The sequence below is a fragment of the Sparus aurata genome, chromosome 5 (genome assembly GCF_900880675.1).
Source record: "Sparus aurata chromosome 5, fSpaAur1.1, whole genome shotgun sequence".
Lineage (NCBI taxonomy): Eukaryota > Metazoa > Chordata > Actinopteri > Spariformes > Sparidae > Sparus > Sparus aurata.
This window is the reverse complement of record NC_044191.1, coordinates 28,101,757-28,123,485: the sequence shown is the minus strand read 5'-3', so window position 1 is coordinate 28,123,485 and position 21,729 is coordinate 28,101,757. Positions and strand designations below refer to the sequence as shown.

Sequence of the window (21,729 nt, the reverse complement as noted above, 5' to 3'; positions counted from 1 at the left end):
ATACACTGAGACTGTGTCGCCCAAGGCTTCTGTTTTTGCGGTTATCTAATTTGATTAGTAGTGCAGAGGTGTATCAGTAGTAGACATGCATGTTGTTTTTAACGTGTGTGTCCCTGTCTGGGTCTGTGACGTGTGTGTGTGTGTGTGTGTGTGTGTGTGTGTGTGTGTGTGTGAAGGTGCCAGGGGGATGGCTGGAGCGCGTATTCGGAGCGAGCCGGCCTGCACAAACTCCTTCGGAAACAGACCTTTGAGTCCGACTTCCAGCCGGAAAACACAGAGAAAACAGTATGAGCTGCAAACGCACGCAAACTCACACACACACACACACACACACAGGGTCACCTTCTGTTGGCTATAATCAAATCTTCAGTGTAAGAAAACTTTTCTAACATCGTCATTCAAACCTTAGTCAAGGACATGAATTTGGTTTTGTGCTCCCAAGTTTTATTTACCCTGCGTCTTTACAGATAATCTGTCACTCAATAAGGGAACAGTGTAAGCCTTCTTCACAGCCAGTCTTGCTACACTGGAACAATGCTTCACTTCTTCTTCAGTTGTTGTTATTGTGTCAGTCTGCTCTTGTGTAACAGCGCTGTTTTATCAGATCCAATTCAACATGTGCTTGTTGTTGTTGAACCAGAGTGGGATTTTAATGAAGTTCTATTAAAGTGAGAACAAACAAAAGAAAATGTTGCAGTTTCGGATCTTAGAAAATATGAGTACCGGGGCGCCCCAGTAGCTTAATTGGTAGAGCGTGTACCCCCATGTACAGTGAGTGAGTCCTCACCGCAGCGGGGAAGGCTTGAATCTGACCTGTGGGTGTTTGCTGCACACCATCCCCCCTCTCTCTCATCCCTGTTTCATGTCACACAAGCTTTTGTGTTACTATCTCTTACAGCCATGATAAAGGCCCCAAAAACTGTTTAAAACCTGTTCTGAATGTTCATCTCATCTTAAAGCATATTATGCTAATTTACATGCTCTGATGTTCAAAACACATCTGTTTTCTCATACTTACTCTTACTCCTCTTCTGTCTGAAACGCTCTGTTTTAGCTCCTGTCTCTTTAAGGCCCCCCTCCCCCTGAAAACCAGTCTGCTCTGATTGGTCAGCTCACACATGCCTGACTCTGCACAGCTAACAACAACAGAGCAGCGGGTCTAAATCAGTTCTTATGTGCCATAACTATATGATGCATATGTGTGACTCTTTGACACGGTGTGATGTCACCAAGTCACATAACTGGGGGCGGGACTACTAACGAGGCGTTTCAGGAGCATTGTTTTCAGTGGGAGAGAGGAGCTTCTGTTGGTGTTGTCTTTCTTTTAACTTTCAAGTTATTTTACACGCGCAATAACCTTAATAAGACACTGAAGGAAAGGAAAAAGCACAATTGTTCTCCTTTTAATGTTTTTTTAAAAAAAAAAGCAAATAAGTGCATTTCCCAAAATGACGCCGAAGAAAAAAGCTTCTTTCTAACTTTGTCCTTGAATGCCAATATGTTCCACTTAGTTGAGCGTCTTTTGTGAGAGGAAAACCATTAAGTGAGAGTGGTGTGGCGGCCCATACTGATCGAGGCTGGTGAGGGACTGTGAGACAACAGGGTTTTGTTATTCCTGTCACTCTGTCCACTGTGGCAGTGGCTCTTTCAAGTTTACTCAGCGTGGCGTGCACAGGACTAAACCTGAGTGATTAAATTAATATTATATTCAATTTTTTTCGATTCTGCTGTTTATAAAATAGCTTATGTTTGCATGCTCTGGTCCTTTGCTCTCATTATGGATCCTGCCACAGCACTCTGCTAACAGTATTTCGAGCCAAGTTCCCATCCTCTCTCACTTCCCTCTCTTGCTCTTTTCTGTCAGAGTGGCGAAATCCCTAGCTCCCAGCATCAGGCAGTCCCGGCCAATCCAAGTCCCAGTCAGCGCCACTCCCAGTCACCCAGCCAGTCTCCCCAGCCCCCTCCTGTCACTCCATCCTTGCCAATTCTGGTTAATCACCCAAACCAAAAGGCCCTTATTACCGCCGTGGGCTTCCCATGATCCACATGCCAAAAAGAGGGTGACAGGGAGTGGAAGAACAGCACTATTGTCCCTCAGCGCTTAATGGGTCTCCTCTGTGGTCCAATCTGGTTTAGCAATAGCCCTGGGATCGTGGTGTGATGCTCCCCCGGAGCCTCAACAGGGTGAAGCCTCACCAGGGTGGAAGCTCGGTCAGTCCTCGCCTGTGGTTGGAGAGCCGGGGATGTGAGATTGATGGATGGAAAATGAAAGAGACAAGAAGAGAGGGGTGGCAGTCGGGATTGTTCAAAGCAGCATGCAGCATGGGAGCAGTGAGGTTATGCCCTGCCCTGTAGCTGAGTCTGAGTAATTCCATATGGTGCCGATGCCAGCCTGAGAGACCTCTTACTGATGGGCAGAGCGTGCTCCAGTTAGGTCATTTGAATGCACTCCAAGCTCCTGACATATTCAGTGACACCTGAGATTATGTGCTTTTGTGTGACTTTAAGCCACTAGTGCGTGAAAGTTTTGAAGATTCTCAAAAAGCATTAAGTGCCTTTGCTTCCCCAAAGGGAGGAGGATTTTACATTTTACATAAAGTTTATGTTAATGTCAGACTTTTGAATTATAAGTATCTTTGCTGGGGTCATTTAAAAAAAAAATGATGTATTACACAGAATTTGATACTTTGATATAGATGTTATGCATTACTTTACTCAGTTACTCTCTGTAGAAACCAATTTTTTCACAGCTCATTACTTTACTTTTGCATTATTCTGAAGCATCGCCTTTGACTCACATACATTAAAAGTCAAACTGCACACATGCCCACGTATGAGCACCAAACCCTGTCGTAATGAGGACATACACTGAATCTTTATTCTCTCTAACAAAGAAATAGCACAAAGCCGACAGATAGGTGGAGGAATCAAAAAGGCCCAGGCAGAAGGCTTTAATTGCCTCGAAATAGAAATACATCAATATGTAAAACAATTTTTTAAAAAAAGATGTTGGCCTTCCGAACACGGCCTAGTACAAATATTAATCACCTTGAAATGAAATATGAATGAATAAAACGATAAGGGGGCTTAAGATGAAGAAACACGTTGAACAGCGCATTCAGCGATCCAGACACAAACAAACTCCCTCGGGTTGCTCGCTCTCTGAACCCTGGCTTCATATCAGACCGCTCCGGCTTCTTTGATGTGTTTATCACTAAAGCAGTGGTTCTGTCTAATGAGGAGGAGACTCTCAAACCTGTTCCTCCTCAGAGTCAGCAGACTGCTCAGGCTGGAGAAACTCTCCACAGGCGCACTAGACGGCGGATTAATTGAAAAACTTATAAAACCAGCAACGGTGTAATAGTTTGATGAGCACCTGTGATGTGCTCAGGGAACTGTGTAATCACCAACACTGATTAGTTTAAGGCGGAGGAAGGGGGATGGAGGATGGAGGATGGTAGTATCTGTACGTGGGTAAATGCTGAATGTAAGAATTTCAACCAAAACAGCAGAAAACTAGGTGGAGCTAACAGACGCCGGAGGGCAACATGAATATTTAAATGATGTACAGTAGTAGACATCAGCAGTGCATGTCTGATGCTTAATGATTCTCCTCTCAGATGTTACTCCAGGGTGTCTGGGAGGATACATTTTATTTGCATGTTACACTGTTATTGTAAGTGAGTTCATTTTAAGGTGTTAAGTTCATGCAGCATGTTGCGAGCTTGTGTTTCCAGAGCGGTTGTGTTTCTGGGTTAACACGTCACCTCTGCAGTCTTTGCTGCTTTCATTTTTGTCTGGCCTGCTGGGAGATCTCTGATTACAGAACGTCATCAGCTAATGTACAATTTACTGATATCACTAGTGATGAGTAACTCATACGCCCCTGTTGTGTGTCAAAATTCAATCTGTATTTCCTTCATTCTGGTGACCTTTTATGTATTGCACACTCTTAAAAATGAAAGGGCTGATTAGAGCATTTAGGGTTCTTCTGCATGTCCCCATAGAGAATCTTTTTTTTGTATTATTTTTCTGGCTTTTGAATGGCTTTATTGATGTGACAGCTTCAGAGATGACAGGAAACAGGCTGAGAGAAAGGGGGGGGACACGCAGCAAAGGGCCCCAGACTAGGACTCGAACCCAGGGCCCAACACAGGGTGGTTCCACTTCCAACTCTTTCATATTCCGAGGAAGTCATCTACAACCAATCCAGGTGTTCTAAGGAGAACTTATTTATATTTTAAGGGTTTCATGTAGAACCCAGTGTTTAAATTGATAATCCATTCACACACAAGTCACACATGTATTTAAAAGTCTTGGAACAATGATGGCTGAAATAAAAGATTCTCCAGAAGCAAATGATTAGCTGTTGTGGAAGAACCCTTTTGGAACCCTTGTTGCTGAGAATGTACATTGAAAATATAGTAAGAAAACTGCATGATTGTAGCAAAGAAAGAAGCAATTGCAGAAGATTGTTCCACAAAGTTTCACATCACTTTTCTGTAGCATACAGGGGACATACACATGAGCCTGTGTCGTGTGTTCTCTACATGGAGTAAGACTTGGTCAGAGGAGAACAGAGACTACCATTGTCTCCAGGCCAAAACAGAAGCTGTCTAGACTTCCTCGATGGCCGTTAGCTGTGTGTTGTGTCTGCTGACAACAAAACCACATAGTGTACAGGATGCTGATGGATCATAAAAATGCTGTGGAAGGACAGAGCTGGTACTGTGTTGTTTAAAGTGCATCGTAGTGAAGTTTAGGCAGCTTCTGAAATGTGTTCAAACAGTGGGAGAAGAAGAAACCATGGGGAACACTTTCTTTTCACATCGACTCAAACCCCATTCAAATGATATTGTTTGAATGGAGGAAGAACAGGCTTTGACAAAATATCCATTAATAAAGTATTCATTACGCTACACCCATCTCCCTTTGATCTCTGCTTTAATAACATCCCCCTGAATATTCTTCCTTAATACCCCCATATTTTCTTATATTTTATCTCTTTCCTCCCCCAACCCTTCCCTGTCATCACCCTCACCCCTCTCCCTCTGTCTTTCCCTCAGGTCAAGTCACCAACTCTAGCTGATCTGAGTGATGACTCTGGCCGCACGCTGACGTCCTCTGACTTTGACTTGCGGTGTTTGACCCCGGACCAGAGAGTGGAGGGGCTGCTGGCCTGGAGCAGCCATGAGGAGCTGGACCGCTTCAACCAGGAGGCGCGGCAGGGGAACAGACACCCCGAGCTGTTTGCTTTGTACCCGCCAGCCGACGAGGTAAGGTGGAGAGAAAGGCGGTGCTCACATAGCCATAGCATATAGGATGGGTGAGAGTTCTTCAATATACCATGCTTTGCCATGTTGCCTTCATCAAGTCGGCATCTGAGCTTGTCTCTTATATTGATAATTTGAGGAACTGTTTTCAAAAGCCTTGTCTGCTGGGGAAACGACATGACCCCCAAGCTAGCAACCTACTTGCTGAAAATGGCAAGTTACACAAACTTTATGATGCATTCAGGTGCTCCCTGGATGGTACCATCCCCCGCGTTGGGTAGTCGCTCTTTTGACTCTGTGGGTGTTCATATGCGTGATTTCAGAATGTGGGAGCAACATGGACGGCAAAGAAAAAAGTTGTTTCGCATTTTATTGCTTAGTTTTTAAGCACGGAAATGATGAAACAACTATTTTAAGCATGACTTTGGTAAAACATTTCAACAACCCAGTGTTTTCTTTGGTCCGCCATGTTTTAGCATCATATGGTGTCAACTCGCCAACTTTTCTCAGACTTTCCGACTTGAGCATTCACGTGAATTTTTGGAAAAAAATCATTTTTCTGATAATTCCTACAGCACATCTGCGCTCAGTTAAGCCTGTCGCTAATGTTATGAACCTCTAAACAAGCTGGCACTTCTTTTGTGGGGATTTATCCTTTTTTAAACGCCAGGGCTTGCCTCCCTGCGTGCGAAACAAGTTCACCCCTGTCACTATTTTGCATGGGCACCTTCGCTGCATCCTGGGCTGCAATCCTTTCTCTGCAGAGTTGGCATGCTCTTCCTGTGCTTGCATGGATTTTCCTCCGGGTACTCCGGTTTCCAGCATTCTCCAGTCAGCTGCCTCGACCGAGGCACTGGCTAAGATCTGGAGTTGGTGCCTTGGCGCTGTACACTGCCCACCGCTCCCTTGGGATGGGTTAAATGCAGAGCACGAGCTTCACCATGTTGTGCATTATATGATATGTGACATAAATATAGAAGAACTCCTCCATTTCTTTTTGCATAGTTTGAAAAACCTTCCCTGCTATTGTGTTCCAGGAAGATGCAGTGGAGATCCGGCCCATCCCCGACTGCCCCAAAGAACACACTGGAGACCGCATCCTGATCAGATGCCAGGCCATCAAGTATGTCATACATTTTCATAATACTGTAGGAGGGAGGGGGAGTTTAAACAGCTGGCTCGCGTTTCTCTTAAAAGTTGGACAAGGGGAGTAACAGTTAGTTGTATTAAGGGAGAGTTATTCTAACGCCCCCCTTGTTTATAAAAATGACCTTTTGTTTGGCGTTTAACATACAGAACATTCTTGCATGTCACATCCAAACACGACTGCGTAGTCGTTTGAAACAGGCTTTCGCAGTAGATGTGACGGACGGTGCAGTGTGGGAGAGCGGAGGATTCCTGCGCAGAGGTTGTTGTTCTGCAGAAAATCACCGTCCCTCCCTCTCTCAGTGGGATTTGTCTCTGTGTCTCTTTCTTTCTATCATTCACTCACACACTCACACACACTCACAGAGATTCTCTGCCTTTTCCCTCTTGATCTCGCTCATTCCTCTTCCAACCCATAAAACTGCCAAATGTTTTAGTTGAACTCATTTTTCAGCTTGCAGTGGTTTGGCAACTTCAGCCCCTGATCCTTTAACCCTCAGTTCAAACATGTCATCACTTACTGGAGTACAACGTGCTGCTTCCCAATACAACAATGATCTAGAGGAACAGAATAGAATCCATAAAAGGAATTAAAAAAAACAACAAAGAATTGATGTTGAGCTTATAGTATTCGTGTTTGATGTAGTGATTCACTTGTTTCCTTTCCATCTTGTCTCCATAGGTTTGAGATCGAAATTGAGCCCTTATTTGCCACCATGGCCTTGTATGACCTGAAAGAGAAGAAAAAGGTAAGAAAACGTTGCCTCACGGTATTTATTCTCAGTTCCTGATGTTGCCTTAAAAGCTTGTTGGAACTTATGTCCTGGGATCTTGTGTGTGACACGTTCACCTTGCTGCTTACAGGACAGGGATAGAACAAAATAACAACCTACAGTATAATAGCTCTACTGTAAATACCAGTTTGGTGGAGCTCATTATGTGTGTTTGTTGTGGAGACTGGTGTTGGGCCTACTTGTGACCTCGGCTGTATTTAAAACTATAACTCCAACATTCAATTTGGTATGTGAAAATACCTCCAATATATTCACGTTGAAAAGCTTTTCTGATTGGTCTGAAAATATCAATAAGGAATACATTATATGTGTGATTCATACGCAGTGTTGGGCGGTAATGCACAACAGAAGTGAAAAGTTCCAGTTATATATTACTTTAAGTTACTTTGAGCAGTAGTTTGCAGAAATATTATTACATTTACTAAGTCCAATAAGGCATTACCAGCCCAAATTATGACCCACCAGGTTGCTGGCATCTTGTTTGTGCTCGTAAGGAGCTGAATTACGATGTAAATGTTTCAACTTTTGTCAATATGAACATCATTTACATGGCTGGAGTGGTGAGATTCAGTCGTTCAGATCATTTAACGGAAACCATAAGAACCGACAGAGAATTCATTCAATTTTCCTGGCATTGTATGCAAAAGATGTGGAAAAAGTGGTGACTCCCAACGTTTAACAATTCCACAATCATTTATATTCAACGTGAATGTGCCCCCACCCTTTTCTGTTTAGTTTTCAGTTGAATCCTGCCTGTTCCTGATGTTAGTCCAGTGCCTTGTATGGGAGATTGGTTGCCATTGGCCTGTGCAGATGGATGCATGAGAGGCAGATTTAGAGGCCGGGGCTCAGGAGTTAGAGCAGCTCGTCCACTAAATGGAAGCGCAGCTCGCTGTCAAAGTGTCCTCGGGCAAATTATTGAACCCCAAATTGCTCCTGATGCTCGGCAGACGAGGTTAGCGCTTAGTGGTAATGCGGTAGGAAGCATCTCAGATCACGGCGCCAGGGGTCAAAACTTTATTAAAAGAGAGGAACACCAGCAGGAAGTCAAGTAGTGATTTTAACAACAAATGTCAAAAATCAAACATGAGGTATCCATAAGGTTCAATAATGTGAATGTCAATATGCAATATGGCGTCCTGCACATCTAATTTACTGCAGAGTCTTGTTTGTATTTCCACCTTGTTTCATGGTAACTGATGGTGTGTCATGCTGCTCCGGTTGACGTGGGGAGGTCTCATAGTTTCTTTTGGCAGTCAGCGCAGCAGTGAGGGATCAGTGTAATCTACGAGGTCTTATGTCCCATCATCCTCACATATTTATGCCTCCGGGGGTCGCCATGTTTTGGGTTCTATAAGTACTAATACCGTGCCGCATTTTCCCACTCAACCATTTTTGAGCCGTGGCTGTTTGCGTGTTTTCTGTGGATTTACACAGCTGGATAGTTTTTTTTTGGGGGTGAAGGGGCTGGAAGGATTAAGTTTGTACTTAAGTGCTCATGGATCTCTCAGATGAGACGAGGTTTTAGCAGCCAGTCTTGCCCTCTTCTCAGCGCTGGCCAGCTGCTTTCTTTTTTGATACTTTATCTTTGTTGACGTTCCGTCACAGAGAAATCACATGCACACAAAAGCGAAAACTAAATGCATAAATACTGAAAAAGACTGGATTGCCTTGTCTCTACTAGAGCTTGACCAAATTATCTGACATATTGGTATCGGTGTATTTGTTGCTGATCGTTATAATACAGGAAAGATAATTGGGTCATTTATGGTTATTAAATTCCGAGTGAAGTTCACACTGGTTGTTACTTTAGACAAGAAAGTTTTCAGTTAAGCAGTCAAATGTCCTGCCTCTGTTACATATCTGTTTGTTTCATAACCAAATTTGAGGGATCACTGAGAAAAATGTGTGTAGATCGGTTGATAGATTGATTATCGGAATGTTTTACTCCTCAATATTGGTATTGTCAGCGTCCCTAAAAAACGATTATCGATTGCTCTGTAGTCTCCACCAAGCCGATGTATTCCTGCCTGTGGTATATTCAGTTGTTCATTCTTTTTTCTTGTCGTTGGCGCGTGAACATTGTCCGAGTCTCCCATTTTTCCCGACATCGTTCCTCTGGAGCGGTTCTGCTTTGCACCATCTCCTTGTGATGACCTTGTCTTCTCTGAACGCAATATCTACAGTAATGTTGCCAAAGGACAGTTCTATGACAGACCTAGCAAAATTGAGATTCGCTTCAAACTTTAGTATTTCAGTACAAAGCCAAAGCCTGTTGTTGAAGAGTGGACAGTAAGTCAAGGATATTTTCACTTCCTACTGATGTCAGTCCACCAGAGCAGAGCAGAAGTGTCACGTTGTCACTCTGTGTTTTGCTTAAGCTGACTAATTTTATTACGTGTTGAACAGTGAAGGGTAATGCAGCTTCCTGCCTATTGGATTGAGCAGAGACAAATCCAGACTGTTAAAGAGCTATGAAATGTGCTTCTGTCTGAGTGAAGGACAAACTGTCAAGCTTGTTTTTGTCAGTTAGATTTAATTGTAGTCGAACCGTGACGCTTAAACGCTGACCCATTTAACTGTGAAGCCCTCTACACATATACTTTCCTTTTTTACCTTCTCCAACTCTGCTGTGTACACTTGTTATCTTTTCCCCGTCTCCTCCAGAGTGTTGTATTTTACTTTCTGCCACATTCCTGCTGCCTGTTAGCCTCGTGTTCCCTCTGTTTTCCTGCATCGCTGTTGCCCCTCATGAGAATTTCGTTGCTGCGTCTGTGTTTGCCTTTTTTTTTTGGTTCACAACAGTTTTGTTGTTTCACATCTGTGAAATCTGCACCAGATGTTCATATAATTCCGGATAATGCTCTGGTTATTAATCATGCCTCTCTGGCTCATCAGCCAAGGTGCAGACGCACGATATGACCCAACAAGTGGCCTACTTAGGATGTTAGATAGCCGAATATGAACAGTAAAAGGTTGTGTGCACATGTAAAGAGACGGACATAGTACGACAAGATAGGAATTATGTTTCTCTACAAGTACAACAGGCATTTGCTTATCTTCTGTTTGTTGTTATAATACAAGACGAGGCAGACCTAGTGTTGCTGGACTGTGGCTGCAGCCCATTGGGAGGACATGAACAGTACTGAGAAGAAGTAAATCACAGTGTCTGTTTTTTTGGGTTGACAAGACATGTCTTGCTCACTGAAGAAGTTAGCAGGATAAATTAAGCTTAGCGATAGATCATGCAGCACACGGAAGTCATACGCCCCAGCTGTAGCCAGCTGACAGCCGCCAATCGGACCATTGTTGCCAATCAGTCACACTCCAACCACAGCTACTTTTTACCACAAGGCTGTCCATTTAAATAAGACTCCTTTCTCATTCACATCCCTCCTGCTCAAATGCTGTCACACACTGCTGCTGCTGCTGCTGATGGCAAGCTCACAGCCTCCACCGCAGCCTCCACCGCAGTCTCCACCTTTTCTAGTTCAGATTCCTATCGGGGCTCAAGGGTGAGCTGCATTTATCTTGCTTACAGCTCGCTATTGTGTACCCCAGGGGGTCTTCTGCCTTGCGCTCCCTGCTTTGGCTTAGCGTGCTGCTGGGTCAATTCGGGGCATCTTGAGAGTGGACCCATCAGCGCCAAGCTTAATTGTTTGTTGCAATAAATGTTAATCCTCTGTTCCTGAGTGAAGTGCAGTTTCATGTAGCTGTATCGTAGAACGTTGGGGGAAACCTGCCGTTGTCTGTCAAAGGAGTCACCCGATTTGTCACATTTGAATAATGTTGTTAAAGAGGATTTAAAGGTCTGCTGTATAGGAATTAGTGGCGTCTAGCAGTGAGGATGCTGATTGCAACCAACTGAATCCCCCTCACCATCCCATTTGGTGGCCACTAAAAACACAAAATACTTCCAGTGTTTTGTGTCCATTCTGGGCTACTGTAGAAACATAGTGGAGTCTACGGAAGAGGGCCTGCTTTCTCTGTAGATATAAAAAGCTTGTTCCAAGGTACTGAAAACGCGACAAGTCTTAGGTTTAGATGATTATTCACTAATGAAATAATGATTATGAATATTATATTCCATTTCTGCCAATAGATATCCCTTGAACTTAAGTACTGGACCTTTTTTAAAACTTGTCAGATCTTGCAGCACAGCTGCCACAGTAAGTTGACAGCACCGGGTGGTCGCACGTGTGCGTCATTAGAAAAATGAACAGCATCTGCTCTTAAACAAAATGTCTCCGTCAGTCAGATACATAGCTGCTATGATCTGACAAACATGTAACGTTCAAAAGGGCTACTACATTCCTCGTGTCCCATTGAATCCAAATTTATTAGTTTGTAGATTGACTTTCACGAGTGAGTGTTACGTTGACTCAGTGAACTTTTGCACTTTGACGTGTTTTGAGTGTTTAGTGAAGATTTTAAGCACAATATGCTATTGAAGTCAGCTGGCTTGGATTACTGAGAAGAGGTTTCTGTGATTCCAAGAATCATTTGTCAGCATGAGGTGGACTCTGCCGCTGCAGTCTTAAAAATGACTTTCACTCAGTGCGTTTCTGTGTTAGCGAAGCGAACCAGGTCATTTCCGTTGTGTAACCTATGCAGGAGTTTTGGCTTTCCTTGCTAACCCTAACAATTAACAAAATGACAATCGAAAACAAACCGAAAGTGTTCGGCCCAGAATACTTCTGGGAGTGTGTAATCTGATCACAGCTGCTGTCTGGAGGATTCCGGTTAAAATCAGCCAGGTTTGGCTGCTGAGAAGTCGACTTTGGTGTGGTCACTGTAATGGCGGTCCTGTGGGATGAGCAGACTGCAGGAGAGGAGAGGTTATTGGCTTTTCAGTGAACGGGATCACATGACACACAGCAGGCCGAGCCAGACCAGGACATATGGCTGCGTTCCTAGCCTGAGGTCATTGGGAAGGCGAGTAGAGAAACGGTGCACTGAGCGGATGATATTCCAGGATCAATCTTTTAAGTAATGGAGCCTTTTCTAAACTTTCCTCTCTGTCTTTCATCGGAAAACATTTTGCCTTAAAGTGATGTTTGCATTTTATTACGCCCTGAAATTGATTTCCGTATAAAGATTCTGTCAGAAAAAGTAACTCATGTATGTGCTTTTGGTAAAGAGACGTTTTAATGGCCCTCGGAAGTTAAACTCACCTCTGTCTGTCTGTCTCCCTCCCTCCAGATATCTGAGAACTTCTACTGTGATCTGAACTCAGAACAGTATAAAAACTTCTTGAAACCTCACACTCCAAATGTGGATCATTCCACCCTGGCCAGATCTGCCATCTTCCCCATCACCTACCCTTCCCCAGATATCTACCTGGTCATCAAGGTAATAATGAAATCCACAGCTCCTATGTATCATGGCTAACACAAGCTTTATGTAACTTATTGCAGAGCTTTTCTTTTGTACCTCTTGCTCGAGCAATGTCATATAGTGTTTTGCAAACAAGCTGGCTGGATGGGTTATTTTTTAAGTTTCATTGTGCTGAGATGCTCTACCTATCTGTGTCTTAGATTGAAAAGGTTCTCCAGCAGGGAGAGATCAGTGACTGTGCTGACCCCTACATCACACTGAGAGAATGTGACTCTTCAAAGGTATGGCATCTTAGTAAACTATGCTCTGGAGATGAAGCCATTTTGTAGCATTCATTTTTAAAAATGTAATCTCGCTTTCGTCTTTCAGAACAAGGACAAGCTCGAGAAGCTGCGAGGTCAGGCGGAGACGTTCTGCCAGAGGCTGGGTCGCTATCGCATGCCTTTCGGCTGGGCGACCGTCAAGATAATGGATGTGATCTCGACGGCTGCAATAGACCGAGATGTCACTGACTCTGATAGCTTAAAAGGAGGTGTGTGCTTGTGTGCTCTTTTTCAAAGGGGCAATACCTAATGACAACTTGCATATACATTGACCTTCTTCATGGAATTGGTTTTTCCAGGTAAATCCAGCAGCATGGACCGGAGAGCGCAGCTTCCTAGGAGGAATTCTGAACGTTACACTGCAATTGATGATCAATTTTGCAACATCGCTGCCTTCAAACCCGCAACCATCACTATCAGCACCATCTTCAAACAGGTCCGACTGCCACCCAAGCACAACGAGTCAGACTAGTCTGTGAAATAATAGACTGTTGAGATATAAGATACGGTAACAGACAGAGATGCTTGAGGGTACAGCCTGGCCTTGCCTCATTCTTTGGTCCAACATGCCATTCCATCAGTTCTTGTAATGTTTCTACCATAAAGCCATGACTTCAATGGTAAAACCATCACTATTATTATAGAAACAGCAGCAACTTTATTCTAACTGTATCATATTATGTTGCTTCCTGTCGCCGTTGCTTTTTTAAAATGAATGAAATAGGGGCAAAAAGCATCACTCAGTTGTTGACTGTGCGTGTGTGTGTGTTTGTGTGTCAGGAGGGAGATCGTTTGAGCGACGAGGATTTGCTCAAGTTCCTTTCAGAGATCAAGAAAACTTCCACTCCACAGAGGAGGATCAAGATAATACCAGGTCACCTCTCATCACATCTAATCACTCATCATGGGATTTTTTTTTCATTTCATTTTATCAATGAGGGAATCGTTCTTCATTACAGGAATTGTAACTTACTTGTGTAGAGTTGAGAAGATGACATCACTCTCATGTCTGTGTTAAATATGAAGCGGCAGCCGAAAGACGGTTAGCGCCGCTTAGCACGGAGACTTAAGCCTTGTATCATGAGTGTTAAAACGTTATACAGGGAGCTCTTGTGCAGGACAGTTTCTTCGCTGGGTGTAGTAACTTCCTTGAGTTTTGTTGTCACCTTGGTGTTGCCAGGCAGCAAGAAGGCGCTCCAGGAAGTTACTGCACTTACTGCCAAGAATTAGGGCAGCACACAAGTTCCTGTAAAACCACAATGTTTCATTTTTACGCTTTTGTTTTTGTATGAATGAAACAATTGATATAATGTTTTATTTAGTGAGCTTTAGAAGTACTGAAGTACGGCTGGATGCTATGCTAAGCTAAGCTAAGCTAAGCTAGGCTAACCGGCTGCTGGCTTTAGCTTTACACTTAAAGGACAGACGTGAGATTGGTATCGATCTCCGCAACTCGCTCTGAGCAAGAAAAGTGATTAAGGATATTCCCCCAAAAAATCTAAAGTTTATTTCGTTTTTTTATCAGTTGGAGTCTGCAAAGTATTTGAATGACGTGATGCTATCTCATTCTATATGTGGAATACTCATATGCAGGACACTAATTTGCGGATATCAATTATCTTGTGTCTTCCAGGTTCCATAAAACTGGACATGTCTCCAGTCCATGACATGCCACTGGCGTGTTTGTCCACTGAGCTCATCCCTCTGATACCTGTCGCTGAGAAGAACATTCGGCCGGTCAAAGAGGTGCTGGAGTTCCCATCCAGTGAGGTTTACGTCCCTCACAACATATACAGGTGGGTTTGAAGGCGTTATACATGTCTGAATGATCACACAGTCTGTATATTTAGACATTTGTGGTATTTTTTAAATCCAAACCCTCTCAAAACAGTGGACAGAAACAGAAATAAATGAGCTTTCTTCAGTTTTCTAATCAACATGTTTTAATGTATCTTGCACCTCAAAAAAAGAAATATACACAAGGTTTTAGAAAGCAAATGATTCACAGCTTGAGTTTTACACAGGTTTGTTTTGCTCTTACAGGCAGTTTAGTTTCCCTGAAAAGCCGAAGGCAACAACAACAGTCATGCTGTACTCATCACTCAAGAGCTTTGCACATTTTCAGTGCCTATTTTTAGGCCTTTTACATCCAAGCTACCTGTGAAAGTGCCTCGTAGTGTCACAGCGAGGAGGGAGGCAGCCTGTGTGAGCCTAGCTTTAGATCAACACCAGAAACATTAGTAACTTCATGTGTGAACAAGTCCCCCGCACGGTAATTACATACTGACATGCACCGAGCATTTGTTCAGTGGAATCTGTGGCATTTAGTTGTATTCCAGGTTTCAAGGCAGATTACAGTGTTGTATTACAACCACGGTAAATTACTGGTTGTTTGGAATTTCTGTGACATTACTGTCACCTTACCGCTGAAGTTGTTGTTCAGACAGCGCCATCTAGTGAAGCACATCGGAACTGCTTCATTTTACACTGTACTTAGAGTTTTGTGTAATTTTTTTGATGAACTGAGCTAACAGGAAGTACCCCCCCCCCCCCCCCCCCCCCGGCACTCTTTCTTTCCCTGTTTCTCTGTAGGAACCTGCTCTTTGTCTACCCCCAGAGGCTAAACTTTGTCAACCGGCTCACATCAGCAAGAAACATCACCATCAAAATCCAGTTTATGAGCGGAGAGGACCCAGCGCCCTCTCTACCTGTGAGTGCCTCTGTGTAATCTGTGATCTCACAGCGCAATTACAACAGATACAAGGATTTGATCTGATAATTCCACCAGATTTTTGTGTGTGTGTGTGTGTGCATTGCGTTATTTATAATGTAGTATCAACCAATATATACATTGATGTTAAAGGATAGGTCTCCTTTTCTTTTTCTTTTCAGTATAAAAACGGTTTTGCTTGCTGTACTTTTCACTGTAGATTGATCTGCTGATTATTTTCATGAAAGATCTGTTGATAGTTTAGTCGATAAAATGGTGACAAATTGGAAAAGAAATCCTCATCAAAAATCCTCAAGAGCCAAAAGTGACGTCTTTGGATTCAGAACCCAAATATTCTTAATCTGCTGCCATAAATGACAAAGAAATGCAGCAAATCCTTACGTGTCAGAAGCTGGAACTGACAAAATGTCAAACCAGCGCAGCTCTGTCCCACGGTAGTGCACTTTCACTGTAAATGATAGAGGACAAAATCAGAAGTCCTTGTGTAGTCAAATCAAGGGTATATCTTACAAAGTTACATCCTATTTTAGCAGAAAATTCTTAGGCAGCATTTCTATGTGAGGCTGCAGTGGAAGGACAGTAAGAAAAGAGGACGTTCTGTCCTAAAAAGCATAAAGAAATGGAAAATACCCACTTGATTCGACTAATTTGGACAACTCAAGCCTCAAATTAGCTCTAGATGCACTTCTGAATACATTTTTCAGTTTTGCCCCTCCACCACTTACATTAATTGAGTATTTTAAGGATATTTTAATGACGAGTTCAACAAGAAGAACCTGTTTCAGTGTTTTAAGACGTACTTGAGAAATTGTGAACCTGTCTTTTAAGGGGACATTATGTAGATGTTTTGAAAGCCAGTCATTTTAAGGACCTGTCACAGTATTTACAGCGTCACTTGTATAGATGAACAACCCCGTCATCCCCCGTCTACACAGATGCATCAGGCATATTTGAGCTGCTGATAGATGAAATATCTCAAGTAAATGTACCTTTAATTTGTATTTTTCCCCCCCCTTTTCCATTCTCAGGTCATTTTTGGGAAATCAAGTGGGCCTGAGTTTTTACAGGAAGTCTACACCCCTGTTACCTACCACAACAAGCAAGTACACATTATGACACTTCATTGTTTGTGAGCGTATGTTTTGTCATGTAAACAATCTGAGTAATTGTGTCTTTCCCTCTCTCTTTCTCGCACTCATCTCTCCTCCTCCACCTTCGTCCTCGGCCATCCTTCTTTTCCTGTGTTTCTTCCTTTGTCACTCCCTTCTTCCCTAACTCTCTCTCAGGTCCCCAGACTTCTACGAGGAAGTGAAGATGGCTCTTCCAGCCCGTCTGACGGAGAGGCACCACCTGCTGTTCACCTTCTACCACATCAGCTGCCAGCAGAAGCAGAACCAGAGCGGCAGCTGTGAGACTCTTATTGGATACTCTGTGAGTTTCTGTAACCCTGATTCCAGAAAAGTGGGGATGCTGTGCAAAAACGTAATTGAATGCTTACAGAGCCACGTGCACGGCTGGAGAGGTTAATGCTTTTTTTTCTTTTCTTTTTTTTTTTCCAAGTGGCTGCCCATAGTGAATAATGACCGACTGCAGACAGGTCAGTTCTGTCTGCCAATCGCCCTGGAGCGACTACCTGTCAACTATTCACTGCACACACCTGAGGTAAACACATTTGTTGTTATACGTCATTCTGCCTGTCCATGTCAACTGTTTTCCTTTTAAAGACTATACATGTTGGGGACCGAACACAGACATGGAAGACGAATGGTTAAATTCCCTGTGTCTTTGTTGTGTAGAAACTTCCTCCTCAGGTGCCTCCTGTCAAGTGGATGGAAGGTCACAAAGGACTTTTTAACCTGGAGGTCCAGGCCGTGTCATCTGTACACACACAGGTGAGCAGTGTTTGCACACAACAACACTGTGGCTGTCTTCTTTGCTTAACCGTCCTTTCTCTCTCTGTCTGTCATGCACACAAGTAGACTTCACATTACTGCACACACACACACACTAAGAACACAACAAGTATTCACCCTGGAGCAGTACAAGCACCCTTTCTTGTTACATCTGTTCCTCTGTCTCTTCTGTTGTTCCTCTGTCGCTTTCTGTCTCTCTCCTTCCACCTGCATGTAGCACACTACAACAAATTGTCTGTTTTCCTGCACCAGGACAACCACCTGGAGCGTTTCTTCACCCTCTGCCACGCCTTGGAGGGCGGAGCTACATTCCCATTGAGGGTCAGGGATGAGAAGATTCCAGAGAACAAGCTGGAGCACGAGCTGAAGCTCAGCATCATCTCCCTGTCCTCCTCCAGTTTAGAGCCTCTGGTCCTCTTCCTCCACCTGGTGTTGGATAAACTCTTTACGCTCATCATGCAGCCAATGGTCATCGCCGGCCAGACCGGTGAGGAGTTAGCTTGACTTAAATAGTGCTGCAGAGAAACGGCATTTCCTGCATTTTGGATTTCTTTTTCTTATCAATCAGTTGCTCAATTATCGGTGTCAAATGTCCATCTTGTCCCAGTCTCTTAGCTGTGAGTCTTGCTGCTTTCCTTGGTTTTGCATGGTTTTACGAGGAATGTTTTTTATATTTGGACCGTTGGTCAGATCAAACAAGACATGTGAAAATGCCAACTTGGGCTCTGGGAATTTTGTTTTTTCTTAACTGGCAAAATAAGCTGAAAATTGGAAAAAATAATCAACAGATGAATCAATAATGAAAATAGTCAGTTGAACTTAGTTGAATCTAGTTTCACAAAACTGCGGTACAAATGTGCCCTTGAAGATTAGAATTAATGATTTGGACGTTATAACAGGTACAAGCATTGATTGTAGGGCTGAAACTAATACATGTTTGATTTAGTTTGACTCCCAGTTAAAACAAACAATAGAAAAAACATGAATTGAGAAATCTAAAAGTTTGCTTATTCTGGTCTGTGCTTTGTGATATCTTGTTAATTTCCCATAACCTCGAGTAATTCATCAAGCGTAAATAGAATAACAGATGACTGTTGCAGCACCTGCAGGAGGTAATAGGATGCTTGCCGAGTGTTGAAGGACGCAATAGCTTCTTATTTGTCATGATTGTATTATTTACATTTATACGTATGTTATTGATATTATAGGTCTAACATTACTGTGTGCATGTCCATGTGTGTGTCCTACAGCCAATCTGGCCCAGATAGCCTTCGAATCAGTGGTGTCTATCGTCAACAGTCTTCACAACAGTCAGGAGCTGAACAGGGACCAGCAGGGTAGGAATTGCCTGTTGGCGACCTACCTTTACTGGGTGTTCCGTCTGCCGGATCCTCCTCAAGACATGCAGAACACAGGTACAAACATACAGATTTATACATGAGTTTGCTTACTTTGTTTGTTTGTAATTTTTTCCTTTGATTGTATTTCCTTTAATTTTTGTAATAAATATAGATTGATCTTTAATGTGTGTCCACGGATTCAGGTTCGGGCAGTATACCGTCGGCAGAGATCCGTTACAGCACGATGGGCCGGTCCACGGCAGCCACAGTCGGCAGCATGCTTCTCCAGTCCAGAATCCGCAGCAGCAGCAACCCTGACATCCCCGGTCCACAAATGTCTGCTGAAGACGCCGAGGTCAAGAACATCCTCTCTGCCAAGGTAAGGAGGGATTCCCTTAAAGTAAATGTCCCAAAATCTCCCCATAAGAACAGTCACAACACCTAATAATGCCTTTACTAGCTACATGATATACCCTTAATTTGAAAATCCATTAATCATGTATGGTTTTATGTATTTGACAAACTATATGCACACACACACACACACACACACACACACACACACACACACACACACACACACACACACACACACACACACACACAGTGCAGTATGTAAATATCCCAGCGTGCTTACAAGAGCACACAAAACAGTCATTTGCTATACATCCCTACACTACATTAGGTATTGTAATAGACCACTTGACGTCCCCTCTAATGAACGCATCCATCACGTTCACTGTGATGGAACCTGTTTGTTTCCGTCTCCAGGGCCACAACAACCCAGGCAGCCGCATGTCCACCTATGTGGACGTAAGCAACCACCAGAGCCCCACAGGAAGCACGAGACCCTCCAACAGAAAGGTAAAAAAAAAAAAGTTCTCCCTTTTGTTCGTGGCCCAGCACCGTGGTATGTGAGGTACAGTTTTGGGGCAGCTTGTTGAAGACATTTGCATACTAATGAGAAATCTTGAAGCTGCCTCAATTCATCTACTTTAAAGCAGAACCATTATCCCTCTGTTATGAAGATTTGGATTAATACCAGTTGTCTTCTCGAGATGGAAATAGAAGTTTTAAAGATGTGGATTCATGATGTCAAAGTCGACGATGACATCAGTAACCAACTTTGTGACCCTGTAGATGATTGACATGAAATTGAGTATTTATACCTGCTAACGATACGCTGGAGGATTTTCTGAGGTATCGCTTATTTCCCCTTCCATATAACCCTATGCCAAAGAATAGATTAATAAATACAAGGATTTTAGTGAAAGTAACTTCAAACTTCGACTCATTACGTCATAACAATGTTATGTGTTGAAAACGTGTATGTTGAAGTGAACATGTATGTAACGCTGTGATCCTCCCGACTCATTGAAGTTACATAGTGCAGAAACGAGTGATAGGGGGTCAGAGTGGTGGAGACAGAGACACCATTCACCCTGTTACAAGACACTGTACCATCAACGTGATTTTGAGGTGATTTCTCTAAGGTAAAAGTTACATGATGTTGCTTTAACTCCAATGTGCTCCTTTTTTTAAATGACTCAAGTTGAAGTTCAAGTTAAAGTGCCATTTATCTGAGAAGTTGCTTTAACTGTTGAATTATTCAACAGTTGAAGCAACTCCTCAGATAAATGCTTCTTCTTTCTGATAGGATCACGTACACACTCAGGCTGCACATTGCTTACTGTTGTAATAACCTTTTAGCCGACAGTTGCCTCCCTTACCACAGGGTGGCAGTGTGACACTTACAACAACTGTACTGTGGTCGCTTTGGTTGTCCCTCCTGTTCAGAGCTCACCCCAGCGTTTCAAAATGAATTCAGAGTGACATTCAGTTTAATACATACAGAACCTTTATTACGTTACCCACTGAGGGGAGGCTCTCTCTCACTCCGCTTTGTGTGTTTTGTCTCCTGCAGCAGTTTCACGAGGAGCTGGCCCTGCAGATGGTCGTCAGCACCGGGGTCTGCAGAGAGAACGCATACAAATATGCCTGGTTCTTCTTTGAGCTGCTGGTCTGTGTACTTCTTTTTTGATTGACACTTGCATAAGAGAATTAAAGTAATGATCGCCTCGGATGTGCATGATAAATGAGTGGAGTATTGAAAACGGCTCCCACCAAACAATGCGTGACCTCGTGGCCACATCACCTTAAAAGATGAATGACGGTTTTAATGTGTGGTGTGCAAAAAAGGGCATTTTGAAATCACCAAAGTCTGTTATATATCGAGCTGCTTGCTAATTTATCACTTTTCTGGAGTTTTGGGAGTGTTGCCATCGATCAAATTCACTTATTTATGTTCCTCTCTTCAAAAGATTCACTACAAGACGCGTACTTGAATGAATAAAAGGCGTCTTTTGTGATTTGAATGAAAAATTAGGACAGGAAGCGTTGACTCTGCACCTGTCTGTTTACGTGACAGATTACTTGCTTTCAATTAACGCGTCCTCCTTTGTTTTTATCTGATTCGCGCTTAAACAGGTGAAAAGCATGGCTCAGCACGTGTCTCACCTAGACAAGCACAGCGTCCCCCGGAGGAGCCGCTTCTCCGACCGATTTAAGGACGACATCACCACCATTGTCTCCGTGGTTACAGCTGAGATCGGGACCATCCTTGTCAAGCAGCATAAGGTGAGGAACACAATGATGAAAGTACATTCTTCCTCTTCATTTCTCAGTCAGACTTTAACTTGTTCCGCCTCAGGACTGCATCTGTGTACCTTCTGTCCTCCTGGGTCGAGTCAGTGTCCTCCAAACAACAGGGAGTCTGTGGTGCTAATTAAATTTGCCTCTGTGGTATCAGAAGCTCTGTTTTTCACAACTAGCGGCTCGGCATGTTCAACTCTGTGCAGCTTAATGATTGTCT

At 43.3% G+C, this 21,729-nt stretch overlaps 1 protein-coding gene across 7 annotated transcripts in view; it reads left to right on the top strand.

Annotated features, from left to right (window-relative positions):
• Window positions 1-21,729, top strand: part of dock8 (dedicator of cytokinesis 8) — a 63,845-nt gene that overhangs the window by 18,836 nt on the left and 23,280 nt on the right. For all 7 annotated transcript variants that reach the window (XM_030416539.1, XM_030416538.1, XM_030416542.1 and 4 more), the window contains 21 exons: window positions 177-285; window positions 5,067-5,276; window positions 6,311-6,396; window positions 7,102-7,168; window positions 12,416-12,565; window positions 12,751-12,831; window positions 12,920-13,082; window positions 13,173-13,309; window positions 13,654-13,747; window positions 14,507-14,669; window positions 15,466-15,583; window positions 16,633-16,703; window positions 16,891-17,035; window positions 17,165-17,266; window positions 17,401-17,496; window positions 17,770-18,004; window positions 18,768-18,932; window positions 19,061-19,236; window positions 19,629-19,721; window positions 20,782-20,877; window positions 21,345-21,494. In XM_030416539.1, the coding sequence (XP_030272399.1) occupies window positions 177-285; window positions 5,067-5,276; window positions 6,311-6,396; window positions 7,102-7,168; window positions 12,416-12,565; window positions 12,751-12,831; window positions 12,920-13,082; window positions 13,173-13,309; window positions 13,654-13,747; window positions 14,507-14,669; window positions 15,466-15,583; window positions 16,633-16,703; window positions 16,891-17,035; window positions 17,165-17,266; window positions 17,401-17,496; window positions 17,770-18,004; window positions 18,768-18,932; window positions 19,061-19,236; window positions 19,629-19,721; window positions 20,782-20,877; window positions 21,345-21,494 (2,707 nt within the window). The remainder of the gene's footprint in view (window positions 1-176; window positions 286-5,066; window positions 5,277-6,310; window positions 6,397-7,101; window positions 7,169-12,415; window positions 12,566-12,750; window positions 12,832-12,919; window positions 13,083-13,172; window positions 13,310-13,653; window positions 13,748-14,506; window positions 14,670-15,465; window positions 15,584-16,632; window positions 16,704-16,890; window positions 17,036-17,164; window positions 17,267-17,400; window positions 17,497-17,769; window positions 18,005-18,767; window positions 18,933-19,060; window positions 19,237-19,628; window positions 19,722-20,781; window positions 20,878-21,344; window positions 21,495-21,729) is intronic.